This window comes from Rattus rattus, chromosome 1 (genome assembly GCF_011064425.1).
Source record: "Rattus rattus isolate New Zealand chromosome 1, Rrattus_CSIRO_v1, whole genome shotgun sequence".
In the NCBI taxonomy this organism is placed as follows: domain Eukaryota; kingdom Metazoa; phylum Chordata; class Mammalia; order Rodentia; family Muridae; genus Rattus; species Rattus rattus.
In genome coordinates, this window is record NC_046154.1 from 155,054,518 (window position 1) to 155,081,699 (window position 27,182).

Consider the following 27,182-nt stretch of genomic DNA (forward strand, 5'->3'; position numbering starts at 1 on the left):
CCAAGAACTTCAGCAACCTGGCTCTGCACACTTTTTTTTTTTTTTTTTTAATTTGTTTCTCTGGGAAAGTCAAGAACATGGGGGTGAAGGGTGGGGCCTCGTCACACGTCAAAAGCAGAAGGGGGCAGCAAGGGCACTTCAGCCGAGGCTCAGGGCTTGAGGAACTCAGGCAGAATCAGAGGAGGAGGAAGAGGAGGGGCACCATGGCCGTGGCCATGGGTCACCCCTCAGTGAAGAGCGCCTCTCCTCCAGGCCACGGGAAGGACGGGACACAGACCCCGTCGTGGCCTCTGCTTGAGGCCCTACTGCAGCTGCGGGTAGTGACGGGACTCCGCAGGGGGTCCTGCGCCCTGCTGCACACCAGGCTGGAGTCCCAAGAAAGGGACCTGGACCGGGCGCGGTCCTTTGAAGCTGAGTCAGCGCCTGTGTGCAAGGTTGTGCCTCTGGGGACCAAAGTGGCTACTGCTGCCTGTCTGCCCGAAGGTTGGTGACCCCCTGCCAGGCTCCCGTCTGGCCAGGTGGCAGGTGGGGGGGTTCCCTTACTCCCACCCAAGGTGTGTGTGTGGAGCAACCTAATCCTGCCTGGAAACGCTAGGCTTTGCAGTGCCGGCAGACATACCCACTGACTTCTGGGGTATGGGGGTATGTGGGAAACCCAGGACCCTGGTCCAAGCCAACTAGAGAAGAGGGCAGAGGTGACCCCGAAGGTCCCAAAATTAGCACCAGGAAGAAGGGCCCAGTGTGTGCATGGAGGGGAGGGGACACTTAGGACAGGGAGTGGCTTGGCTGACCAACAATGACTCCATCTTGTGGGTGACTGTTCCATCCCCAGTGAAGGGCTTCTCCTGTTTTGAGCTCCGCTACCTACTGGAGGGGATCCACAGGTGCCCGTCCTCCATGTTAGGACGTTGAGTCCCCAAAGAAGTGTGGCCTCATCTCACTTGCCCACATTTGGCTGCTGGCGCCTTGGCCAGGGAGAGCCTTTCTGGTCCCCTCGGAGACTCCCCAAAAGTAACAATAAGGCACAGACAGGCTGGCCTGGGGCGGCAAGGGGACACCAGGCTGGGACCATGGTGGGCATAAGCCACCTGTGTAAACCTGCTGTGACCTGGACTGGGGGGATCCCCATTCTTAGAGGGGCTGATACGGGTCAGCCTGTCTCTCACCAAGGGATGACACACGGCTCAGAGGTGCGGGGTGAGTGTGGAGTGTGGTGACGGGCACAGCACCCCCCACCCGCGACTCGAGGTGCATAGGGACCACACACGTGTCTGGGGCCTGTGAGGCGGAGGGTGAAGGTGGGCAGGCGCCGAGGAGGGCCGGGCTGCTGGGTTTGAGTGTGGAGCATAGGACAGGGACCGGGGACTGGGGTGCCCCGACGGCTCACATGACAGAACAGCATCTACAGCGAGGCTTCTTCATGTCAAGATCTTGGGTGTCGCTGGGTGTGGTCGTGGGCCCCGTCTGGTTCTCCTCCTTGGTGGCTGGGAGCTCAGCCGCGCTGCCATTGAGTGGTGCAGGCTCCCTGGGGGTGACCGAGTCTTCAATCACCACCAGTTCAGCCTTGATGGTGTCCTGCAGGCCGAGTACCTTCTTGGTCTCTGCTTCATCTTCCACATTCTGATAACCCATGAAGACCATGGTGACCGGGGGCTCCTGACCGGGCTGGATGCCTGGCGGGCCTGACGTGGCCTCTCCTGGCTGAGCCTCGACTCCTGTGATCTCCCTTCTGGATGGTGTGGTCCTGGTGACATCCTCTGCGAGTCCCCGAGGCTCTGCTGGCCCAGTTGTGGACCCGGCCTCGCTCAGTGTGACCTCATCGGCCTTGTGAATGAGTTCATCCACCTCGGAGGAACTTAGAGGCTGGATTCCGTTCTCAGAGAGGCCGTCCACGGCATGGACCACTGCGTGGGGACACAGAGATAGAGTTAGCCCGGAGGCTGAGGCAGACACTCACCACGACAGCCAGCTCCTGTGGTCCACACCTGTCATTACAGTGCTCAAGGAGACTGAGGTAGGGGGACTGGCCAGCTTCCTGGGCGCTGGGACAACAGGCATGCACCATGTTGTTTTCTGAGTTATGGTGAACTAAATAAAGACAATGTCTCCTCACCGAGGGGAACTGCGGTCTGCAGCCCAGAACACACTCGCACCTCAGCATTGCAAACTCCTCTGGGATCCTAGACTACAGGGGGATAGACAGGGTGGTCCCAGGGATCCAGTGAGGGAGGGGTCAGGGCTACCACCCCCAGAGGTTAGCTTCCCACCCCCTGGAAGAGAGTCCCTGTGCCTGGCCTCTTGGTGACACTGGAGCGTGGGGTCAAATCTCTCCCACGGGCCTGGGCCCCTAAGATGAGAATCCAAGCCATCAGTCTCCACGGAAACAGATCTCCTGCTGTTGCTAAGCAACCTGGGTCCAGTCTAGCTGGTTCTGGGTCCCCAGAGAGACTGTGCAGAGGTGGGCGGAGTGGCTCAGTGCAGTGGATACTAGCCTCACTGTCCTTCATGAACAATCACATCGTCCACGGGGCCAGCAAGTCCCACTCCGGTTACACCGGCGACATGGCGTGTGTCCACACAGCAGCATGCCCAGGACCAAGCATACACAGCACAGTCCTTCTACACGCTCCGACACACCGTAGCATGGAGGGACCTTAAGGACACCGCGCTTGCTCAGTGAGAAACCCAGACACAAGGCCACATAGCGGGGGTCTCCATGATAGGAGTTGTCAGAAACAGTGCAATCCTGAGACGGGTGGGGTGGATTCGTGGGTGTAATAGGCAGGTGACGGCTGGCTGGGGTGAGGGTTCCTTTGGGGTGGTGGAATGTTCTGAAAGTATTATAAAATTATTGTACACCAGAGACCAAACCTCATAAACCACAAACTGTAAAAAGGGGAATTATGTGGTATGTATTTATTTCTTTAAAAAAAAGGATGGGGTGGGGACCAGTTTGACTTTAAGGTTCCTGCTAAAAAATGTCCCAGATTAGATGTATCTAGTTTCCTCAACATCACTTCCCCACAGATCAGTCCAGTAAACACCTATAAAACCAGTCAGGAAGGCCAGAAATACCGATTTACAATCCCACAGGGATCGGTCAGGGGGTGGAGCTCCACCTAGAATTCCCCCCAGTGAGGGGCTGGGGGCGTGGTCAGGGTGGAGCCTCGTCTAGAACTCCCCTAGCGAGGGGGCTAGGGGCGTGGTCAGGGGTGGAGCTCCACCTAGAATTTCCCTCAGTGAGGCGGCTGGGGGCGTGGTCAGGGTGGAGCCCCGCCTAGAATTCTCCAGTGAGGGATTGGGGTGTGGCTTAGTTTTTAGCCTTTGCCTAGCATTCTGGAGGCTCTGATTTCGGTCTCTAGCATCACAGACACATAAAATTAGATCCCTTCTATACCACCAACATCCCTCCACCCAGGCCACCCATCGCTTTCAGGCCACAGTCCCTTTTCTCCTGTAGCTCGACCGCCCCCACCCTTAATTTATTTATTATGTATTCAGCATTCTGCTTGCATGTACGCCTGCAGGCCAAAAGAGGACACCAGATCTCACCATAGACGATTAGGACCACCATGTGGTTGCTGGGAATTGAACTCAGGACCTTTGGAAGAGCAGCCAGTGCTCTAAACCTCTGAACCATCTCTTCAGCCCCCACAGCCTTTCTTTTGGTTTCCACCTTCTGTGCGCCTCAGGGCCTTTGCACAAGGTGTGGCTCCTGTAAGGTGCTGTTTCCTTCTCTTGACCGTGCTATTGCGGGCCTCTGAGAACTCCCTCCTCACTCGAACTCTCTGAGTGGCAGGTAAGAGCTTTGCAATGCCCGAACCTGCCTCTAGACTTCACCTCAGTGCTCAGCACGCAGCCCAGGTTCTGAGTGACTGACCAGGCCAGGTGAAAGGGCTGGGCGGGGCAACCTTGGCTCTGCTGGGTGCCCTTGCAGCAGGCAGGGCTTCTCATACCTTTTGTTTCGTCCTCGTAGACTTTCACGCCCTGAGGGAGTGGGTCCCGGGGGAGCAGTGTGGTGCTGGACAGCACCCTGGTCTCCCCGGTCACCTTGTCCTTCTCCACCGTGATCTCCACCGAATACATGGCTGGCACGAGAGGCACGGGGTTACCCCACGACTCATCTGCCCTCAGGTGCCCCCCACCGGGCTATGGCCAAGCCAGGGAGGAAAGGTAGCGGCAGAGCCAAGCGGTGATGGCAGTCACACTGGGGATGCTGAGCACGCCCCCCAGATGCAGCCCTCCCCACGCCACATCCTTCCATAGCTCCGGATGATAAATGTTCAAGTATGCATTCTGCTCAGAACCCGGAGTCCATGCTAATGTCCCACCCCAGGACCCCATGAACTTCCTTCTATGTCCACTGTGTCTTCCTGAGCCGCCAGACTTCAGCCACCTGCTCTGAAACTCACAGAGATCCACCTGTCTTTGCCTCCTGCATGCTGGAATTAAGGGTGTGGTCACCATGCCCCGTGAGATGAATTTTAACAGCAGTTGCCTGGGCACTGACCATGTTCCCACCCGGAAACCTCTTCACGGTGCTCTGAAAGATGCCAAGCCCTAGCGACCCCATCAGCCCTCACACTGAACTGAACTGAGTTCCCAGGACTCCATCTCAGCCAGTTGTTCATCCCCCCCTGGCTGGGCCCTCTCATGGTCACTCTGTAAACATCTAGAACTTTCCTGCTGACCCACACTGACGCCCACCGCCCAGGCTAGGACCCAGCATGGTTCCCCGGCCCAGGGATCTCTTCAGTCCTGGTCTGTTCTCTGTGCGTCCACGAGGGGGCACTCATAAGCACGCGGCTGAGTGGGGACCCCTGCTTGTCCCAAGGCGCCAGGGCCCTGAGAACTACTCACTCCTTCCCACCGCCCTTTCTCCTCCCAGAATACCAACTCCTCCTCCTTCATGTCCGGCTCCATAAGCATTTGTTGAATGAATAACTGATTGTAGGTTAATCATTGTTCTCTGTACCTACAAACCTACTTACAAGGCTGCCCGCTCGGTTTGGCAGGATGTGTGTGCTCACTTCAAAGTCAACTATAGAGATGGGGGACGGCTTACTGTTACTACAACAGAGGCTCTCACTGCACCTCTCTGAATTATGGAACATCCCTAGACCTCCTGAACTTGAACGCTGCAAGGAACTGTAGGCCTCTACCTCACTCTAGGAGGCTCTAATAGACTGCTCATTAATCCCTTGTGTTTCTGGGTTTCGGGTACAGAACATGTCAGGTCCTCCTACGTGAGGTCAGCGTGATGCCGGGACCCCTGGAGCAGGCAGGATGTGATGCAAGCGGGTCAGGCATGTAGGAGCATGTTCAGCCTGTGTACTACCCCCAGGGCCCCAGGCTGAGGTGAGGAATGAAAGCTGCGGCCACTGCGTTAGATCCCCCAAGCTGGGCCCGTCTTCTCAGAGAAGCCTGAGCCAGTCACAGCAAAGCAGATGGGTTCTGAGGTCACCAGACACCCTGCTGAGGGCAGGTCCGGGTGAACTCCACCCAGCAGGACCCACACAGAGGCTCAGATGGTAGCTAGACACAGGGTAGGGAGTGGGGCCGACCCACCTGCCTTCATCATCGTGGATCCCCCGGGACTCCGCACTGGTGTGGACGTGCGATTCTCTGCACGGGGCACAGGGTGGAGAAAGAGACGGAGTGAGAGACAGGACTGCAGGATCCCCCCAAAACACCCCTTCAAGAGCCTGAGTCCAGACCCCAGTATACCTGGTCCGCAGACACAGCCAGACCTGCATATGGCCTAAACGACCAGCCCCTCCTCCCCCAGAACATGTACTGAACCCCTAAACTCCAACACGTGCACCTTTACTCTCAACCCCCAACACTTCCTCCTACATCCCCGAGCCTCAATGCATTCAACTGCGCCCTCAGACCCCCAGCGCAACCTCCAAACACTGCATTCTCCAGGCCTATGCACACCCCAGAGCTAGCCCAGCTCAGCCCCAGACTCCTCATTATTCATCCCAAAATGACTTTCCCAGAGGCCCTGAGAGGCCTGCGTGGATTTTCTTTTAATTATTAATTTTTAATTCTACAGCGAGACTATGGGACACTCCCTATGAATAATTAACAACAAATCAGGTCAGAGAGTCCTAGAGCTGTACTGACAGCCAGGTCAGCTGCACTGGGCAGAAACACGCTCAAAAGTGGTCTCAGGAAACAGACGAGCATGGTGGACACACCTTTGATCCCAGCACTAAGGAAGCAGACTGAACTCTGAGTTCAAGGCCAGCCTGGTCTACGGAGGGACTTTCAGACAGCCAGGGCTATGCAAAGACCTTGCCTCGAAAATACATAGACAGACAGACAGACAGACAGGCAGGCAGGCAGGCAGGCAGGCAGGCAGGCAGGCAGGCAGGCAGGCAGACGGGGTTGGGCTGAGGCTCAGTGGGCCAAGAGCTTACTTGGCATGCAGGAATACCTGGTTGCACCACACAGACCAGCATACTGGCACTGTCAGCCCCAGTAACTGGGGAGTAGGGTCAGGACTTCAGGGCTATCCTCAGCCACAGTGAGTTTGAGGCTAGCCTGCGCTATATGAAACTTTGGCTTTCTTTTTGTTTTTCAAGACAGGGTTTCTCTGCATAGCCCTGGCTGTCCTGGAACTTTCTCTGTAGATCAGGCTAGACTTGGATTCTCTGCCTCCGAAGTCCTGGGTTAAAGGTGACTGTGATTTAAGAACTGTATTTATAGGGCTTGTGGTTAGGAGCACTTGTTGCTAAGAAGCTGGGTTTGGTTTCTAGTATCTGCATGGAGGTTCACCACCTCCTCGGGCACCAGCACGAATGGCATATACGCACACGAAGGCAGAACACTCATACACATGAAGATAATGAAAATAAATGCAAGGAAGATTGTATTTATACATCACACACACACACACACACACACACACACACACACACACACACACACACACACCCTTTCTTTAAAGACAGGGCTTTTCTATGTAGCCCTGGCTGCCCTGGATCTCTACCTGTAGACCAGGCTGGCCTTGAACTCAGAGATCCACTGCCTCTGCCTCCAAGTGCCGGGGTTAGGTGTGTGTCGCCCCTGCCTGGCAACCTATGTTTTTTAATGTGTGTGTGGTGTATGTACTTATTCACGAGGGCATGTATACAAGTGTACATGTGCATACAGAAGCCCAAAGTTGACACCGTGTCTTTCTCGACTGCTTTCCACCTTATGGGGTATTTCTGAGGTATATTATATGTGTAGATGTGTATGTGTGTATACGTGTAGGTGAGTATGTGTGTATATGTGTAGGTGTGTATATGTGTATGTGTGTATGTGTGTATATGTGTAGCTGTGTATGTATGTACATGTGTATATGTGTAGGTGTGTATATGTGTGTATGTATATGTGTGTATGTGTGTATATGTGTAGCTGTGTATGTATGTACATGTGTATGTGTGTATATGTATAGCTGTGTATGTATGTACATGTGTATGTGTGTGTATGTGTAGGTGTGTATATTTGTAGGTGTGTATGTGTGTATATGTGTGTAGTGTGTGTGTATGTGTGTATATGTGTAGGTGTGTATGTGTGTATGTGTGTATGTGTAGGTGTGTGTTGGTGTGTGTGTGTATATGTGTAGGTGTGTGTGTGTGTATATGTGTAGCTGTGTATGTGTGTAGGTGTGTATGTGTGTGTATATGTAGGTGTGTATGTGTGTACATGTGTAGGTGTGTATGTGTGTACATGTGTAGGTGTGTGTGTATATATGTAGCTGTGTGTGTACATGTGTATGTGTGTATGTGTAGTGTGTGTGTGTATGATATGTGTAGGGTGTGTATGTGCATGTGTAGGTGTGTGTGTGTGTATATGTGTGGGTGTGTATGCGTGTATGTGTGTGTGTGTGTGTGTGTGTGTGTGTGTGTGTGTGTGTGTGTAGGGTGTGTGTGTGTGTGTACATGTGGGGTGTGTGTGTATATGTGTGGCTGTGTATGTGTGTATGTGTGTGTTTGTGTATGTGTGTACATGTGTATGTGTGTATATGTGTAGGTGTGTATGTGTGTATATGTGTAGGTGTGTATGTGTGCATATGTGTAGGTGTGTATGTGTGTGTATGTGTAGGTGTGTATGTGTGTGTATGTGTAGGTGTGTATATTTGTAGGTGTGTATGTGTGTATATATGTAGCTGTGTATGTGTGTACATGTGTAGGTGTGTATATGTGTAGGTGTGTGTGTGTGTGTATGTATACGCAAATGCTCATGGAATCAGATCCTCTGGAGCTGGTGTAACAGGCGCTTGTGAGCTGCCCGCCATGGGTGCTGGGAACTGAGCTCAGGTCTCTGGAGCAGCGTGCTGCATGCTTGACCACTGAGCTACCTCCTAACCCTGCGTGTTTCTCACTAAGCCTGAAGCCCACTGACTAGGCTGAGCTGGCCTGCCAAAGAGACCAGGTTCCTCTCCCCGTGGCCTCCCAAGCACTGGGATGATCGGGGTGACATTTTACAGATGTTAGGTCAGAGGCCAGTCAGCTGGGGACTATGACGCAGAGTGGATGTGGATGGGCTGCACAGAATACTCCTCTGCGGTAACCAGATCCATACATAAAGTGTGCTGAGATCTCTTCACCCTCACCCGCCATCCCACTGCTCGCCACCAGAGGGCACCAGAGGCCGCACGTCCCGGCTGGAAGCTTACCTTTTGGGGTGCCCAGTGGAGTCTGCAAGAAAGAGGGGAAGGAAGGATTAGAACTGTCCGCTCAGCCTCCTCCACCACCCTAAGCTCCCTTCTAGAGAATGAGGTAGTAGGGCTGACGGCCTTGGAGGGACAGGCTTAGCTCCTAATGGGTTTCCAGCAAAAGGTGTCAATTTGTGCTTGAAGAATTCCTGTTCAACCTTCAAAACTCACACCTTCTGAGAGGTCTGCCCACTGTCCTCATGACCCCAGATGCTTTGGGGAAGGGACGGCCTCCCAGTGCAGGATTCCCTGAGAAGAGGTCTGGTCCTCTTCCCAGCCGTGGAGCCACCACTCAGACTCACTCAAGGCCTGGGCTAGCTCTCCCTAACAGTAGCCAAGCACTGTCCCAGGATGCACAGCGCCTTGAGTTCATCCTGGCCCAGCCCCTCACCATCTCCTGTCAGCCCTGTGGCCTGGAGTCAGACCCTTGGCCTTTCTGGCCTTGGGTCTGGTCCTTTCTCCACCAGATGGAGGTGTTTGAAAATTACTTATGGGTAGGTGTGGTATCTTAAACCTTTAGTTCCAAACTCAGGAGGCGGAGGCAGTAGGATCTCTGTGAGTTTGAGGCTAGCCTGGTCTAAATAGTGAGATGCTGTCTCAAAAAACAAAAGTAAACACAAACCACATTGTTTCCTTGTGATTGGAGAAGTGGTGTCCTGGTGACAGGTGGGGAAATTATTCCAGTTCTCGGCACACCTACACTGGGCAGGTCACAATCACCTCTAACTCTAGTTCCAGGGGAATCTGACACCCCCTTCTGGCCTCAGTGGTCACTGCACTCATGTTCACACATACAGACACACACATATAAACACATAATTTAAAATAAATCTTTTGGGGTTGGGGATTTAGCTCAGTGGTAGAGTGCTTGCCTAGCAAGCACAAGGCCCTGGGTTCGGTCCCCAGCTCTGAAAAAAAGAAAAGAAAAAAAAAGAAAAGAAAATAAATCTTTTGGGCTGGAGAGATGGCTCAGCGGTTAAGAGCACTGACTGCTCTTCCAGAGGTCCTGAGTTCAATTCCTAGCAACCACATGGTGGCTCACAGCCGTCTGTAATGGGATCCGATGCCCTCTTCTTGTGTGTACTTTACTACAGTGTACTTTATATAATAAATAAATCTTAAAAAAAAAAAAAAGTAAGGTCTGAGGGTGGGGTCCATTTGGAGCCAAGGCCTGACTGCCCACTAATTCATCAGACCGCAATCACCGACAGGCACAGAAGCTGCCTCCACACAGGAAACTGAAGCTCAGAGAGGTCAAGCAATTCCTCTCAGGTTGAACAGCCTCTATTGCCTTGCGCTGAAGAACGGTTGGTGTTGCTCAGGACCAAGCGTCTTCTGGAGTCTCTCACCTGCTGGGCGTTCACCATGGTTTCTGACTTTTGCTCCTCCTTGGCGGGGCTTGTAGAGTGGGGCCGGATGGGGCTGGGGGCCGCTGAGTTCTCCTTTGGGGCAGCTGGGGCTGACTCTCCGAACTCCAGGACATCAATTTCTTTCTCGAGTCTGTAGAGGGGAAAGAGAGCTCACACAGGCCGCCTCAAATGTAGTTTGCTTTTGTTTTTGTGTGCAGCCCTGGCTGTCCCAGAACTCACTGCACAGAGCAGGCTGGCCTCAACCTGAGAGATCCACCCACCTCTCCCGAGTGCTGGGGTGACAGGTGGGTACCCAAACGCCCAGGTTGAACTTAACTTTCCTTTCTTCTTACATTTACTTCTCGCCACACAGCGTCTGTGTGTGGGCACGCACCACAATGAGGTGCGGAGGGCACCACGAGAGTTCTGGGGACTGAACTCAGGCTCTCAAGCTTGGCGGCGAGCGCTCTGCCCACTGAGCCATCCCGCCAAGCCTTCATTTTGGTGTTTTACTGTACAGCCTTGCTGTGTAGCCCTGGTCAGTCTGAGGCTCACTCAGGTGGCAAAGAGCAGGGCTGGGATCCACCCAGGGCTGAGTCTGTTTCAAACAAACTCCCCTCTCTGTTTTCCTCCTCAGAATTGACAGGAAGTGTTAGCGTTGCAGGGACAATGGAAAAGTATGTGTCACTGGAACAAGAATCAGAGAACTTCAGTACAAACAAATCCCCAAAAAACCAATTAGGACAGAGCCAGGCAACGGGAGCGTGCCCAGTGCAAGGCGGGATGCTGCAGGAGGAAAGCAGCCAGCTTTAGGTCAATCTGCGTTATAGAGAGCCTGGTTCAAACAAGCAAAAGTAACAAAACAAAAAAAAAGGGGGGGGGGCTGGAGAGATGGCTCAGTGGTTAGAGCACTGACTGCTCTTCCAGAGGTCCTGAGTTCAATTCCCAGCAACCACATGGTGACTCACACCCATCTGTAATGGGGTCTGATGCCCTCTGCTGGTGTGTCTGAAGACAGCTACAGTGTGCTCATAGACATTGAATAAATAAAGATAACAGAAGAGGCAGGATGGAGGCAGTGAGGGGCTGGGGGCGTGGTCAGTGGTGAGCCTAGGCCTAGCTGGTTGAAGTCCTTAGTTTTACCATCAAGGCTGAAACCAAAACAAAACCTCAGAATACACTCAATGGGATCCCTGCCTGGTTCTTAGGAAGGAAAACGGAAGTCCAGGGAGGCTGTAGGTTGCACTTTCACATACAGGAGAGCGCCAAATGCTCTCTTCAAGTGCTCCGCCTGGACAGGGAAATCCTGGCTAACCCCACAGACAGGGCCTCATGGCCAGGCTGAATTCACACGGGGAGAGGGGGTCCTTTCCTTGCTTGCAGGCACTGTAGAAGTTAGTCATTTCCTGCTATGCTGACCTCTTTTCTCCAAGCCAGACCCCTACCAGCCACCTGTCTGTCGGAAACACTTGTGTTTTGTCCCAGCCCCCACGGGAAGGCTGTTCTCCCTGTCCTGTCCCCTCTACAGCTTCCTGTAAGCCCAGCTGCCTTTGTGGTCTCCATTAGAGCCGCAGAGGCCAGCTGGGCTGGCGCCAGGAAGCCCTCAGGGAGGCTGGTGACGGTACCTCCCTTCCCTCAGGGACTACTGCTTGCCCAGATCTCACACCTGCCTCTGTGTAGGGATGTCACCGTGGAGGAAGCCCAAGACAGGGTCTGCCTCACAGGCCACACTGTTGTAACTGGAGGTAGGGCATGCGTGATCCTCTCTGAGGCACGTGGAAAAGGTTAACGCTGTGACACCAGCCCATTCCTGATGGGGGTCCCCCAAAGTGCCCTCAGACCCATGCACCTGGCCGTGTCACCTGGACAGGTCCCCTTCCCTCCCCTGATGCTCACCTGGTGATGGACTCCTCCAGGCTCCGGGCTTTCTGTTCATCCTCCTGCATCTGCTTCCTCATGTCCTCGTCGCCCTCCGAGGCCGAGGATGGGGTCCCCTCCAGCAGCCAGCGTTCCCGAAGTGCCTTGGACTGAGGTGGCAGGGAAGCGGCTCAGAATTGAGGCAGTTGTGATTTGAAAGGTCAAGGTTACAATCCCAAAGATCAGGGCTCAAATAGATTTGTAGCCCAAAGTGTCCCTCCAGGCCCCGCCCACAGACCCCGCCCACAGACCCCGCCCACAGACCCCGCCCACAGACCCCGCCCACAGACCCCGCCCACAGACTCCACCCAAGGCCCCACCCACCTCACCCCCTCCACCTTCAGTACCTTCAGGTACTGCAGCTGTCTCCGGTCATCCTCCAGTTGTCTCCGCTTGCTCTCAATCTCTGCCTGCTTCCTACGCTTCTCCTGTGGGTGTAGACCAGGTCAGGACGGCCAGGGTTCCCAGGACCAAAACCATCCCTGTGTGACCCAGGAGACCCACCACCCCTGTGAACCATACCCAACATGGCCAGGGGACCCAGACATGGGAGCATTTGCAGACTGAGCAATTGTAGGCTGTGACAAACACCAGCCTCAGTTTCCCCACCTGTCCCCCAAGGGGTCCAAAGGTCATATGAAACAAGAGGGCCTCTAGTTTCATTTCTGGGAACCCTGTGTAACTCTCTGACAGCTGACCCAAGTTCTGAAGCCTAGACCATGCATCAAGAATCCTGGAACCTCATCCGGGACCCTGCACATGACTCCTGGTCCAAAATGAGAGGAACTCACAGCGATGGCTTGAAGCCGCTCCTGCTGGGACACAGTGTCTGTCGCCAGGACCCTGCATATAGGAGACAAAGTCAGATCCTTTACCGTGCAACCACCGCAGGACCACTCCTAACCCTAGATTCCCTATCAGGTTCTCTCAGAGGCTCTGCCTAGAGACCTGGGATGAATATCGGAAAAGGAGGCATTAGGTTTGGGCCCTGAAGGATACATAGGAGTTCACCAGGTAGCAATATTAAAGAGGGGTATCACCTCTTAGGACTGACTAGAGGACATGTCAAGATGATCGCCAGGGACCTTCCCCTCAACCAAATCAGGCCCAGGAAGAATCGGGGACCCCGTCCCCCATCGACCACCTGACCCTGCAAAGTAAACGGCAGAATGGTAGGATCTCAAAGCAGCCCAAGATCGCAGAGAGAGTGAGTTTCCCCAGAACCCACAGCAAAGCGCCCGCAAATCCAAGATCATTTCCACCTTGGTTTTGAGACTGGCCAAAAATGTTAGGCTTAGACACCGCCCCCAGCTCCCCGACTTTCCCGATGCCTTATCTCCACAGACTGAAATTACAGCCATGTTCAATACCCTTGGCCTGCAGTAAGGCTTCCCAGAACCCCTGCATAAAACTTCTCTGTACCTCTCTCGGCCTCAGTTTCCCCATCTGTGCAACTGAGGAGCAGGGAACACATCTAGCTTTGAGCTTGCCTAGGACGGGAGCAGGGAGGCAGTCCTGCAACCCCCACCCAAGTCCATCCAGACAACCTGGAGCCAGCGGCAACTCCCCACCCCCAACTCTAGGGTTTAGTTTCCTGACCTCACTAAGGCCTGTGAAGTGACCTGGCTCCCACGCCCTGACAGGTGACCCTGGACAGCTGCCCTTTCCTGGCAGGAAGCACCTTCCCTCTCAGTGCCTCCCTGGGCCTGGTAGAGTGAGCCCACACTGACTTATCTATTTTTACAGGCCTGGCAGTGGAATTCAGGACCTGGATAAGCAGGGTCTCTACACCTGACCACGCCCCCAGCCCATCATTGGGGGATTCGAGGTGCAGGGGTGTGCCCGCCTCTGACCACGCCCCCAGCCCATATTCTTTCTCTGTGAGCCCGCCTATTTGTACACACGTAGACAAATGGGTGCGGAAGCCAGAGGCCGATCTTGGGTGTTATTCTTCACCACCCAGCTTGATTTTTAAGACAGTCTGTCACTGGTGAGGAGCTCGCTGATTAGGTTAGGCTGGCTGGGCAGGAAGATCAACGGATCTGTCGCCCAACTCCCCCATTACTGGGGTTACAGACACAGGCCACCACACCACCATACCTGGCTGTAACGTGGGTGCTGAGATTGAACTCGGATCCTACTGCATAAGCATCACTACCAACTGAAGTACTTGATCTCACTGAGCTGAAACATGCAATCCTCCTGCCTCAGCCGTCTAAATCCCTGAGTCACCTGGGTTAGCTTTGGCTTTTCCTATCTTCCCTTTCTCCTAGTGAGGCTGGCTTCCACGGCGGGTTTTGGGGAAGGCTGGACCCAGCTTGGCTTAGAGGACCTTACAGGGTCCAAGGGAACAGTCTTCTTTGACTACGAGGCCTTCTTCTTCCTACGAGGTCCTTACGACCCCAAATGTTCCTGCCCAAGCCAGATTTTTACTGCGCCCCTCCCACTTCTCTGCCTCCCAGCAACCCCTCTAGACCCAACAACCCAAACTACCCTCCCCACACACACACCCTCATTCTACTCCACTGAGAGGCAGGTCACCACCACCCAGGCCCTTCGAATTTCCTGGAAGACACTTGCTGAGTTCTCTCAAGGCGGAATGCTATGTGCAGTGGGGACCCAGAGGGGCTGCTGTGCGGACATAGGCCACTCAACATCCCCTCCTCCTTTTCGGAAGAGGGCAGAGGTGAGAGGTCCCTCTCCACAGCCAAGCCACCCAGGACCCGAGAGTGGTGGAGCATTTACATCTCTAATCTCAGCACCCTGGAGGCAGCAGCCGGCTGCGTAGTGAGTTCCCAGCCAGCTAGAGCTGTTTAAAAATAAAATCGAAAAGATTAAAGACCCTCGTGGGGGAAAAGGGCCACGCTTGCTGAACCACCCACCCAGTGTGCAATTCTCCGCTAAACAGTCAGGTGGCCATCCAGGCCGGACACAGGGACAGCTGTGTAGCCGCTGGGCGGGTGAGACAACAAAGCCGTCAGTGTCCTCAGCTGGACGGCCTGTCCCCAGTCCAGAGCCGATGAAAGACAGGCGGACATAGCCAGCGACATAGAGACAAGGTTCTCAGTCGTCCCAAGAAGACAACTTCCATCTCTCAGTCCCTTCCATCCCCATATTGTCGCCGCGTGGTCGCAAATCCGGGCGCGCAGCAGAGCCCTTCCCGCGCCCCTCCCCACCCCCGGGCGCCACTGCCATGATGGATGGCAGGCCCGCGGGAGGCGGTTGCCCTGGCAACCTCGCTGTCCCTATGGCAACGCGAGGCCCTGAGTGTGGAGGTGGGGCCTGCGCTGAGCATCCACCCCCGGCCCAGTGCTGGGGGGCTGCGAGACTTCCACTAGCTTTGAGGGGGGCAGGGAGAGGGCGTTTTTCTCCTATTTTGGTTTTTGGTGTGCCCACGCATCTCCCTAGAAAGGGTCTGGACCAGGCAGTGGAGGTTAAGAGGGAACAAGTATGCGAATCATTAAGCCCAAGTCCTATCTAGCGTCCCATGCCTGTGATTTCAGCAATAGAGAGACTGAGGCAGGAGGATAGTGAGTTCAAAGCCAGCCCGGAAAACTTGGCGAGACCTGATCTCAAAATACAGAGTAAAAAGAGACTTTGGGGCTGAAGTAGAGATGCGGGAGTTGCCCCAAACATGCAAGAGGCCCGGGTCACGGGGGACTCTGTCTCCAGAAGTAAACATAAGCGGGGACATGGTGGCAAAAGCCTTTAATCCCGGCACTCCAGAGGCAGGCAAACCTCTGAGTTCGAGGCCAGCCTGCTCTACAGAGCAAGTTCTGGGACAGAGAAACATTGTCTCAACACACACACATACACACCAACACACCAACACACACACACACACACACACACACACACACACACACACACGTTTATTTATATGTGTGCGCGCCTGTGAATAGAGCCGGGCATAGTAGCTGATGCCTGTCATCCCTGTGGTTGGGAAGCTAAGGAAGGAGACTTTCAGTAAGCTTGAGGCCAGCCTGGGCTACATAGACACTGACAGAGGCCCCGTGGATGACCTTTTAGATTGGGGCAGGGGCTGGGAAATGTGTATCTCCAAAGGTCTTCCGTAAGCATGGAGACGCTGCCGTTTAGGGAGACGGAAGGTGCGCTGCCCGCTGTGTGTCCCCGGCCAGGTGACTTGTGGTCTCTGAGCCTGCCCTGGTGCCTCTGGAGACAGTGGGCACCGGCTCTGAGTACCCCATGCCCACTTAGCCTGCTGCTCAGAGCCGCACCTCCTGGGGATTGTTTTCAGGCACTTAGTGGGGGCTCTGGGCTCCTTTGCTGCTGTGTGTGGGTGGCTGAGGACCAGGGAGGGCGTCATCTTCCAGCTCCTAAGATAATTCAGCTCCAGATGAGATAATGGGAAGCCAGTGACAGCCCAGCCCAAGCCTTGGCTTCCAGTTTTGTTTTTGCAAGGCCCAGAGAGGTTATGCAACAGGCCCAAGGTCACCCAGCGGACAGGGCGGCCCTGGCAGGGATAGGGGGAGGGGGAGGGGCGCGGGAGGTGTTGACCACGCCGCTCCTTCCACAGCCTGGGCAGCTCCAGTGTCCAGCAGGACAGCAATGAGAGGGATCAAACTGGTCAGGCATGGAGCCCGGCGCCCAGAACATTCCTGCAGCTAAATGAAAGGAAAGTGCTGATGGCCAGGAGGGGAGGAGGTGACAGGAGGAGTGGAGACTGACAGGGCAGCCCTGCCCCCCACCGATGACTCCAGCGTGAGGCTACCCAATCCACCTGTCTGGTGCCCTTTCTCTGTTTCTCTGTCTGTCTCTCTGTCTGTGTCTGTGTCTGTGTCTGTGTCTGTGTCTGTGTCTGTGTCTGTGTCTCTGTCTCTCTCTCTCTCTCTCTCTCTCTCTCTCTCTCTCTGAATTTCCTGTGTTTTGCACCCAGGCATTTCCCAGTCTTCCCTCCTCTCCATCAGCTTCAGCCTTTCCGTGCCCAAGTTAAGCTGGGCACAGCCTCACCCTGCCCCCAGACCCCCGGGGAGTCTCCTAATATCCCAATCCAGGACTACATCAGCCTCAGGCTGGAGGAGAGGAGGGCAGGACAGGCCCAGGCCAGGGGAACAGAGGCTTTGGTCACTAATTTGTGGTTGGATGAGAAGCCGGCCTCTGCCCTGGATCCTCACAGGAGGACTCGGGCGTATTCTAACGCAGTTTCCACGAGCACAGGCCCCTATAACACTTCAGAAGTGACCCTCAACCATCTGGGACCTGCGGTGACCCCAGGACCTTGGCTCTCACCATTCTGCCTGCTCACTTGGTCAGTCTGCCCCAGATCTCCTCACCCAGGCCTCCCCCGGCCATCTTAATTCTCAGCCTCGAACCATCCTTAGCCTTAGCCTCCGTGACGCACGCCGACATTTCATTATCTTCTGTGTCCCGTAAGGACAAAAAGAGCAAAGCTCCTACGTAGGTCAGGGCACTGAGAGATGGTAGAGTCACACCGTGTGGACTCGATAACTGCAGACAGGGCAATCCGAGATCAGAAATGGACTCGGGTGCTGGAGACCTGGGGGTGGGGTGACTGCACTGGGTATGGGCTTCATTTTGGGGTGATGGGCTATCCTAGAGCCGTAGTCCTCAACCTTCCTACTATTGCAACACTAAAATCCGGCCCCCATGTGAGAGCGGAGTGACCCCAACCATAACACCATTTCATTGATTGCTACTTCATAACTGATTTCACTACCCTTAGGAAATCGTAGTGTGATCATCCACGGTCTTAGGCGACCCCTGAGAAAGGCTGGTGAGGCTGTGACCCACGGGTGGGAAACCACAGCTAGAGAACTAGAAACAGGTTATGGTCACATTGCATTAACACGTAGGTTAAAGTCCCATTCTGGGAAGCGGAAGGGATCAAGTCCGAACACAGAATGCATTTGATTCAGGTATACATACAAAGCCATCTTTCTCTGCGACAGGGTCTCAGGTAACCCAGGGTACTGTTGGACTTTGTACGAAGCCCAGGCTGACGAGGAATTCCTGACCCTTCTGCCTGTGGGTCATGTGATGCCAGGAGAGTGGCCTAGCCAAGGAACCTCAGCCCCAGAAGCTTTTCATATTGCAAACTCAACCTGCTTCAGGAGGGGCCGCCCCAGGGCCACCCCAGGGCACCAGAGGGCCAGGTGTAAAACGTTCCACTTGAAATGCAGGAAGTTTTCTTATGTTTCTGTGTGCCCGTGTGAGCTTATGTGCACCGCGTATGTCCAGCTGCTGGCTGGCTTGGATCCTGTGGAACCAAGGTTGTGGGTACCTGTGAACTGCCTAATGTAGGGGCTGGGAACCAAACCGAGGTCCTCTGAAAGTGCACTACCTGCTCTGAACCCCTGAGCCATCCCCGCAGGGCTCATGTTCCAGATTTTAATCCAGCTTTGAGGCACACCCCGGTTTCCTAGCAGCAATTCAGGAGGCTGAGGCAGTGGGAGGCTGGGTGTGTGCGTGTCCCAGGGTAACCTATCTCAAGGTGGGCGAGGCAGGGAGGGCTCAGTGGGTAAAGGAGCTTGCTGTCAAGCCTGGCAACATGAGTTCGAGCCCCAGGACCCTCAGAAAACAGACTCCTGAAAATTGTTCTCTAACTTCTGCTCATGGAATGTGTCATGCATCCCCATTCCACACACACAAATAAAATGTAACTAAAAAATGCTTTTAGGAAGTTGGGAAAGGGTTCTGGGATTAGAGCACCAGCTGCTCTTCCAGAGGACCCAGGTTCAATTCTCAGCACCCACATGGCAGCTCCAACCCTAGAGGACCCAATGTCCTCGGCACCAGTGTCACATGCACAGCACTGACACACACGCACACACACACAGATACATACACACAGATACATACACACAGACACATACACACAGACACACACACAGACACACAGACACACACACAGACACACACACACAGATACACACACACAGATACATACACACAGACAGACAGACACACAGACACACACACACACACACACACACACACACACACACAGACACAGACACACAGACACACAGACACACACATACACAGACACACAGACACAGACACACAGACACACACACAGACACACACACACACACATATACACAGACACACAGACACACAGACACACAGACACACACACAGACACAAATACACAGACACACAGACACACACAGATACATAAACACAGACACACACAGGCATACACACAGACACACACAGGCATACACACGAACACATGTACATACACACAGACACACATACAGACACAGACACACACAGGCATACACACAGACAAACACACAGACACACAGACACACATACAGACACATACAGACATAGACACACACAGACACACAGACACACATACAGACACAGACACACACAGGCATACACATAGATACACACAGACATATACACACATACATTTATTGTTTAGATTTGTTTATTTTATCCATGTGAGCGTTTTGCTTGCCAGTCTGTTTGTGTACCGAGTGCATACAGTGCCCTCAGAGATCAGAGAGGATGTCAAATCCCCTGGAACTGGAGTTACAGACAATTGTAAGCTACTGTGTGTGTGCCGGGTCCTCTGTAAGAGCAGCCAGTGCTCTTAACAGCTGAGCTACCTCTCCAGACAAATAAATAGATAAATAAATAAATCTATCTGTGAGGGCTAAAGATATGGTTCATCAATTAAGAGCACTGGCTGTTCTTCCAGAGGATCCAGGTTCAATTCCCAGCAACCACATGGCCACACCTGCCTGTAACTCCAGCTCCAGGGGTCCAGACATACTGGCAAAACACCAATGCACATAAAATAAAAACAAATAAATCATTTTTAAAAAATCTGCATGGGGGGGCTGGGGATTTAGCTCAGTGGTAGAGCGCTTACCTAGGAAGCGCAAGGCCCTGGGTTCGGTCCCCAGCTCTGAAAAAAAAGAGCCAAAAAAAAAAAAAAAAAAAAAAAAAAAATCTGCATGGGAGGTGTGTGGGGGGGGGGAGTTTGCCGGAGAGATAGCTCAGTGGTTAGGAGCACTGACTGCTCTTCCAGAGGTCCTGAGTTCAATTCCCAGCAACCACATGGTGGCTTACAATTATCTGTAATGGGATCTGATGCCCTCTTATGGTGTGTCTGAAGACAGTGACAGTGTCCTCACATAAATAAAATAAATAAATCTTTAAAAAAAATTGCATGGGGTTGGGGATTTAGCTCAGTGGTAGAGCGCTTGCCTAGAAAGCGCAAGGCCCTGGGTTCGGTCCCCAGCTGGGGGGAATTGCATGGTAGTGCACTCCTTTAATCCCAGCACTTGGGAGGCAAAGGCAGGTGGATCTCTGTGAGTTCCAGCCCAGCCAGGGATGCAGTAAGAATTTCCCCCTAAAAAACAAAAATCACACACAAACAAACAAATCGAGAACAAATCCTTTGAATAGGAGGTTGCGGAGAAGAGGCCGAGGGTGACTGTGATGTCAGGCCGACAGTATCTAGAATCAACTAGGAGGCAGGCTTCCGGTTGACTGAGCGGAAGTCTTTACACCTGGTTAACAGAGTGAGGACCCGCCCTGACTGTGGTGGCACCATCACACAGGTTAGGTTCCTCAGCTGAGGAGGAAGGAGACTAAGAGCTGAGCCCGGGTGATGGGTGATCACCTCTCTCTGCTTCCTTACTGTGGACTCCACCCTCCGCCCCTCCCACTGCCACGCCCTCCCAACCTGATGGACAGTAGGAACTGTGGTCAAAGTAAACCCTCCCTTAAGTTGCTTTTCCCAGCCATGAGACAGGTCACTAATATAACGATGTGCTTATCAACTCATATTTGCAGGTACAAAGCCACCCTTTCCTCCAAGGCCCAAGCCAAAGAGACTGGGGTCCCCACTCACCTCCTGGTCCTGTTTTAAGATTTATTTATTTATTATATATGTATACACTGTAGCTGTCTTTAGACACACCAGAAGAGGACATCAGATCTCAATACAGATGGGTGTGAGCCACCATGTGGTTGCTGGGAATTGAACTCAGTCAGGACCTCTGGAACAGCAGTCAGTGCTCTTAACCACTGAGCCATCTCTCTAGCCCGGCCCTGAGACTTCTACGGATAGAGGATCTGAACACAAATGGACAAAGTGGGGTGAAAAGTGCTTGGGCATGAGGACCCGAGTTCAAATCCCCAGCACCCACATGAAAAAGGCAAGGTACGGTGGTGTGGGCTTGTCGTCCCAGTCCTGGGAAGGCAGAAAGGTAAGAATCCCTGGAGCACGTTGGCCAGTCAACACACCTTAACTAGTAAGTTCCAGCCCAATGAGAGGCGCTGTCTCAGAAAGTAAGGTAGAAAAAGCCTGGTTGGTGGTGGCCCACGCCTTTGATCCCAGCACTAGAGAGGCACAGACATGCAGATCTCTGTGGGTTTGAGTACAAAGGTGGCCAGGACACAGAGGAAACTTGTCACAAAACAAACACACCAACCAACAACAATAATTAAAAACAATATGAGAGAGAAAAAAAGGACAAAGGACGACATGGTCTCATCTTCCTGTGGTAGGTGTCAGACTCCAGCCTCTGGGCTCCCTGGTCCCCCAGATCTCCATCTTGCCTTCTCTGCCTCCTTGCTGGGCGCCACACCCTGGCCACACCCTCCACAGCTGTACTTCACAGCTGGCTCCACGGGGCTGCTGCCTCCCAGAAATCCAAGCCCGGGCTCGGGCTCCTCCATCACCAGTCTGACCCAGGCTCAGACAGACTGACTACCACGCTCTGACGCTCTGTCCTCTGGCGCCCAGAGCAGAGCGGGAGGCCTCGTAGCCCAGCCTCTCCCCCCACCCCGCTCCCGCCCCCCACCCTTGGTGGTCTTAGCTCAGATACCGGCTGTGCCTATGCAGCCTGCAGGGCTTGGGACGGGAGCGCGCGTGCGCGCGTCAGTCTGGCCAGCAGGTGCGCCAGTCTGTCTGCGTGGCAGGTCCTGGAGAATCCTTTACAGAAAGGCTCAGAATGGAATAGACCAAAACAAAACAAAAACATTTCTTGACTAGGAGACTGTGACAAGAGGGTGGAGAATTTGAAGTTAGCCTTTGCTACACAGTAAAAGCACAGGTTTCAAAAAAAAACGAAGAACAATCATAAAACAGCAAGGACAAGGCTGGCGAGATGGCTCAGGAGGTAAAGGTGATTGCTGCAAAGCCTGAGGACCTGGGTTCAATTCCTAGGACCCTCATGTTGGACAGATAGAATGACCTGCAAGTCCTTTGACCTCCAGGCATGTGTCGTGCACCCACAATAATAAATAACAAACTAAAACACAACAAGGAAGATGTCTAAAGGAATAAATTATACTCACATTTCTCTAGCCACCTTCCCTCTTCTGAGGCTGGCCGGACCATCTGCAAATCCCTTCCTTAAAAACCCACATTTAGGGGATCGGTGAGATGGCTGCAGAAGGGCTTGCTGCCAAGCCTGACCACCAGAGTTCAATCCCCAGGACCCACATGGTTGGAAGGAGAAAACTGACTCCCGAAATTCAGACTCTCGCACTTGTACACGTGCCCACACACTCTCCCACACTCCACACAAATAATTCTTTAAAAAACAAAAACAAAAAAAGCTCGCATTTCAAACTAAATTCCCTTATATTGTGGAAAAACATCTCAGACACTCAGCTAGAGTATGAAGGTGCAGGAACCAAACAGATAACAAATCGAACCAAAGCTTGCTCTGAAATTGAATTATCAGTGCAGACCTGGCATGGGCACCAAGAGTCTGTCAGGTGGGGGAGGGGAATGGGGGGGAGGGAGAGGGGGAGAGAGGGGGGGGATGCGTTTTAAGAGCCAGGGAGCACCTAGTGAAGGCTTAGGCTTCACTTCTGAACATTCCCAAAAGCTTGTGGACCAGCACTCCAGGGGGCTGAGGCAGGAGGACTGCCACAGCTTCCTGGCCACTCTATTTGCCACCTCTCTTCAAATGTAATTTTTATTAGGTCTTTAAATTTTTCAAAGATGCCTTTCATTTTTAGAGCCTGTGTGTGGGTTTGCTCATGCGCATGCACTGCCTGTGGAGGCCAGAAGAGGGCATCGGATCCTTTGGATAGGAGACTGTGAGCTACCATGTGGGTGCCAAGAATCAAACTGGGGTCCTCTTCCTCTCCCCATCTCTCACCTGACACACAGGATTTCTCTGTGTATCCCTGGCTGTCCTGGAACTCACTCTATATACCAGGCTGGCCTCGAACTCATAGATCCGTCTGCTTCTGCCTTCTGAGTGCTGGGATTAAAGGTGCTTTCTTATGCACTGAGCCATCTCTCCAGCCACCTCCTTTAATTCTTTAATGCGTATCTTTCCCTTTCTTAAATCTTAAAATGCTTTTTATTGTTGGGCTGCGGTCTCTCTATGTAACCCTGGCTGACCTGGAACTCACAGAGATCTGCCTGCCTCGCCTGAGTGCCAGGATGAAAGACTTGCGTGTGTGTGGGCATACCCGTGCGCTCGCATGCATTCGCGCGCGCGCGCGCACACACGGAGGACCTTTAAAATACAGTATGAACATCCTCTGTCCACTGGCCTTTGCGACCATCTCGTTTTCTGACCCATGAAGTTCATCATGGGAGTGAGTAGGAGTGAGTTTAGCGCTTGTGGGAAAGAACTGGGAGGGAGCAAAGGTCCGGTGCCTGAGACTGGGCCGGATGGAATTCACCCCACCAACTGGAAATCTAAGAAAGATTCTCTCTCATTCACAGCTACCTGGGGCCAACCTCCTGCTGAACCCACCAAAACACAGTAGCCAATAGACCGCCCACCGAGGCAGAAGCCCGTGGGTCCGAGCAGTATCAAGAACCCACAAAGGGCTGGCTGGCAGCAGGTGCTGAGGGCCTCTGGGTATGCTGTGTGGCTCTGGGGTATCATCTAGTCCCCTCTGCGCCTTAGGATCCCCAGTGAGAAAGAAGGGGCCAGAAGAACAGGAAACAATAGGGGCCTAACCAGAAACAAGCCTTTCCTCTGCTGTTCCGGGTGGGAGGTTCTGTCACCTGTCTGTGCAGCCCACTGACCACAGCCACACCCAGGCCCGGCCCCGCTGTCAGAGGCTCCCTTGGGCCAGGCCAGCAGAACAGATAAACAAGCCAGGGGATGTGGGGCAGGCAAGTGCGGGCCCTGGCTCCCCTGAGCCCCTGGCTGGGCTCCCGGGGCAGGGCGGAGGAGCAGCCAGGCCTTTGTCTGGGCTTTCTGAAGGAAAAGACGCAGGGGCTGGGTGTCAGCCTTCTTGGCCACGGGAGGCTGTGACAGCTCCCACCCATCGGAGGGTGTGGCGGGTCACGGGTTAATCCCAAGAGGAAAGTTGTCTTGCAGAAAACACACCCAGAGAGGGAAGGGCAGGGGGAGCGGTCACCAGCCAAGCCGGGCTGGCCAGACTGCTCTCTGTCCCAGCCCTGACTGGGGTAAGGACAGGCGCCTTGTGTGGGATGCCCCAAGACCAAGCAGGCAGATTTGTGACCTAGATGTTTTCCTACCACCAGGCCTGTCAAGCACCCCTCGACCACCTATCCTTCCCACCTGTGGGAGTAAGGGGCTTGGGGGACACCCTCACATTGCCCAGAGCGGGCTGTGCGAATGGCCCCGGCTGCGTATAAAATCTTCCACTGCCCATCGCTTCTCAGACCCACACGAACAAACCCAGCTTACTCAGACTAGGTTTGGGGACCGGGTTCCACCATCATTCTCAACCTCAACCAGCCACTCCTTTGAGTCACACCATCTGGTCCCCGCTTTTTCTGGGAAGGGGGAGGGGACACTTTTAGAGGGAAAGGGGGATCAGATTAAAGCTTCTGACAGGGAACCGCCCGCCTAGCTCTCCACGGAAATCTCCAGCCAGTGACAACTCAGGACATCTAAAGGGTCGGAATTGGTTTGGTCAAGAGGCTGCAGACCCAGAGGAGGCCACGAGGAGGGCAGAGCGCAGGAGGGACCGACAGAAGCGCCAGGAGCAGCAAGCTGAAGCTGGGGGAGGGGAAGCGGGAGGCACCCTGCCTCTTGAGGAAGGGTCCCATTACTCCCGAAGTCCCGCAGGCTCTCGGGGGGCGCCCACCCACAGGTGGCCCAGCTTGGATAAAGGGTCGTGAGCGCGCGTGGGCCCCTCTCCTTTGCATCCTGCAAAGGATGTATGGGTGCAATCCAGGTGCCCCCCCCCAAGCTTGATTGGGGACCAGGCCTGGAGCGCGCGGCCCAGCTCGATCCTTCCCTTTTGCAGCTGGGCACGGTCTCCCCGCGTCGCCTCCCGGTTCCCCGTTGGGGGCCTGGGGCGGCAGAGAGCGCGCGGCCGGGTACTCACTCCATCTCCCGCGAGGTCCGTGGGCGGTGCAGCACGGGGCAGGGCCGACTCTAGGGCCTGGCGGCCGGGGCTGTGCGGCGCGGGGGCGGCACCGGGGCGGGCATCGTCCCCAGCGCGCCGGGTATTGTCCGGGCGCGGCCGGGTGGGCTCGTGTGCGCGCCGCTTCTGCGCGCTCCCTGCACCCCGCGCGCCCGCGCGCGCCTCCTGCCGGCCGCAGACGCCCCGTACCGCGCAGCTGCACCCCAAAGCGTCGCGGAGATCCCGGACCCAGTCACCTTAAGTTCTCCATGGGATGAAAGAAATCCAGATACAGTTTAGGGCCCCAGGTGGGATCCCCGAACCTCGGGCGAGCCACAGCAGCAGCTGATTGAGGGGCTCAGCTCCTTCAGGAGGCCCAACCTGGGCCAATGTCTGGATACGGTCTATTGAACTCAGGAGTTTAGTCAGCCCTATGATGCTGCTAGACTGAGCAAAGGGGAATTGGGTGAACTTAGACTTTGTTCCCAGGGCACTGGAGAGACACTGTAGGAAGACATAGGGCCTGTCTCTCCCAGAGGATGCACCATGTGACTTCCTGTGTTTCTGCCTGGACTGCAGCCCCTTGGCCCTAGGCACTCACTGGGCCTTGGGGCAGAGCAGGGAGAGTGCATCAGAAAACTCGGTTATGTGATAGAGTAGTTATCCTTTGGTTTGCTTTCTTAGGCCGTGTGTTCATCTTGCGTGCACGTGGAGATCCCAGGATCCCCCACTGTCTTCCGTAGGAGCCACCCACCTTCCTTTTGTCTTCTTTTGAAACTATGTAGATTACTATGTAGACTAGGCTGGCCTGAAACTCGCAGAAATACCGACTAACTCAGTCGGGCGGGCACCACCACACCTGCTCATCTTCCCTGGGTTTGGATCTGGGCTCGGCTCTGTAGCAGTGTGTGATTCTTTTTGTGTCTGTTTCTCACCTTTCCACCTGTCTGCGCATCCCGACCTCAGGCTGCTGGAGGGTTAACAGTGTCGCCTCACCTGGACACACTGAGGTTCAGGGGAACTTTTCAGATTAAAGGCCAGATAGTAAACACTGTCAGCATTGCTGGCCAGGTGGTTTGTGTCACCACGAGCTGGAGGAGATATGTGGAAGTGGTTGTGTGTCAATAAAACTTTATCAATGGGCCGGAGAGATGGCTCAGTGGTTAAGAGCATGGACTGCTCTTCCAGAGGTCCTGAGTTCAGTTCCCAGCCACCACAAGGTGGCTCACAACCATCTGTAATGGACTGCTCTCTTCTGAAATGTCTGAAGACCAGGGACAGTGTATTCGCATATAAATAAATCTTTATGAAAACAAACTTTAACAACACTGATAGGCTATATACTATGTGTCAATAAAACTTTACTGACAAAGACAGGCTATATGCTGCATTTTGCTGAGCCTGCATTAGGTGCTCAAACTGACAGCTAGTATCTTTGCTGTTCTCCGTCTGCTGTCTTTCCAGCCTAGAGAATGTTACTGAGCTCTTACTGTATGCACTGGGAACTCAGGACTCTGTCTTTAGAGAGACAGCGTTCTCTCTAAAGTGAGTTAAGATTTGAAGGGCTTGGGCTGGAGAGATGGCTCAGTGGTTAAGAGCACCCGACTGCTCTTCCAGAGGTCATGAGTTCAATTCCCAGCAACCACATGGTGGCTCACAACCATCTGTAAAGAGATCCGATGCCCTCTTCTGGTGTATCTGAAGACAGCTACAGTATATATAATAAAATAAATAAATCTTAAAAAAAAAAAAAAAAAAAAAGATTTGAAGGGCTTTCAGTGCCAGCACGTGGGTCTGAGTTTAAGCCCTCCCCACGTGGTGACAAACACCTGCAAGCACAACACTGGGGAAGTAGAGACAGGAGGAGCCCCAGGGCTCCCTGCCCAGCCATCCTTGCCAAA

The 27,182-nt window shown here is 53.9% G+C and overlaps 1 protein-coding gene across 1 annotated transcript; it reads right to left on the reverse strand.

The window, feature by feature from the left end:
- Window positions 1-22: 22 nt before the first annotated feature.
- Window positions 23-25,431, reverse strand: Palm (paralemmin). Its single transcript, XM_032908611.1, has 9 exons — window positions 25,264-25,431; window positions 12,768-12,819; window positions 12,324-12,404; window positions 11,956-12,086; window positions 10,060-10,210; window positions 8,672-8,693; window positions 5,569-5,625; window positions 3,957-4,088; window positions 23-1,904 (listed from the first exon to the last, which is right to left on the reverse strand). Exons 1-9 carry the CDS (start codon window positions 25,266-25,268, stop codon window positions 1,384-1,386), a joined length of 1,152 nt encoding a protein of 383 aa, XP_032764502.1. The 5' UTR covers window positions 25,269-25,431; the 3' UTR covers window positions 23-1,383.
- Between the last annotated feature and the right edge of the window lie 1,751 nt (window positions 25,432-27,182).

Bases quoted from the DNA above. Each gene is read 5' to 3' on its own strand.
- Palm (XM_032908611.1), bottom strand. The intron at 8,694-10,059 runs GTGAGAGACTCC...TCTTTCTTGCAG, and splicing joins CCATGGTGAACGCCCAGCAG to ACTCCACTGGGCACCCCAAA. The intron at 5,626-8,671 runs GTAAGCTTCCAG...TGCCCCGTGCAG, and splicing joins TCCACTGGGCACCCCAAAAG to AGAATCGCACGTCCACACCA.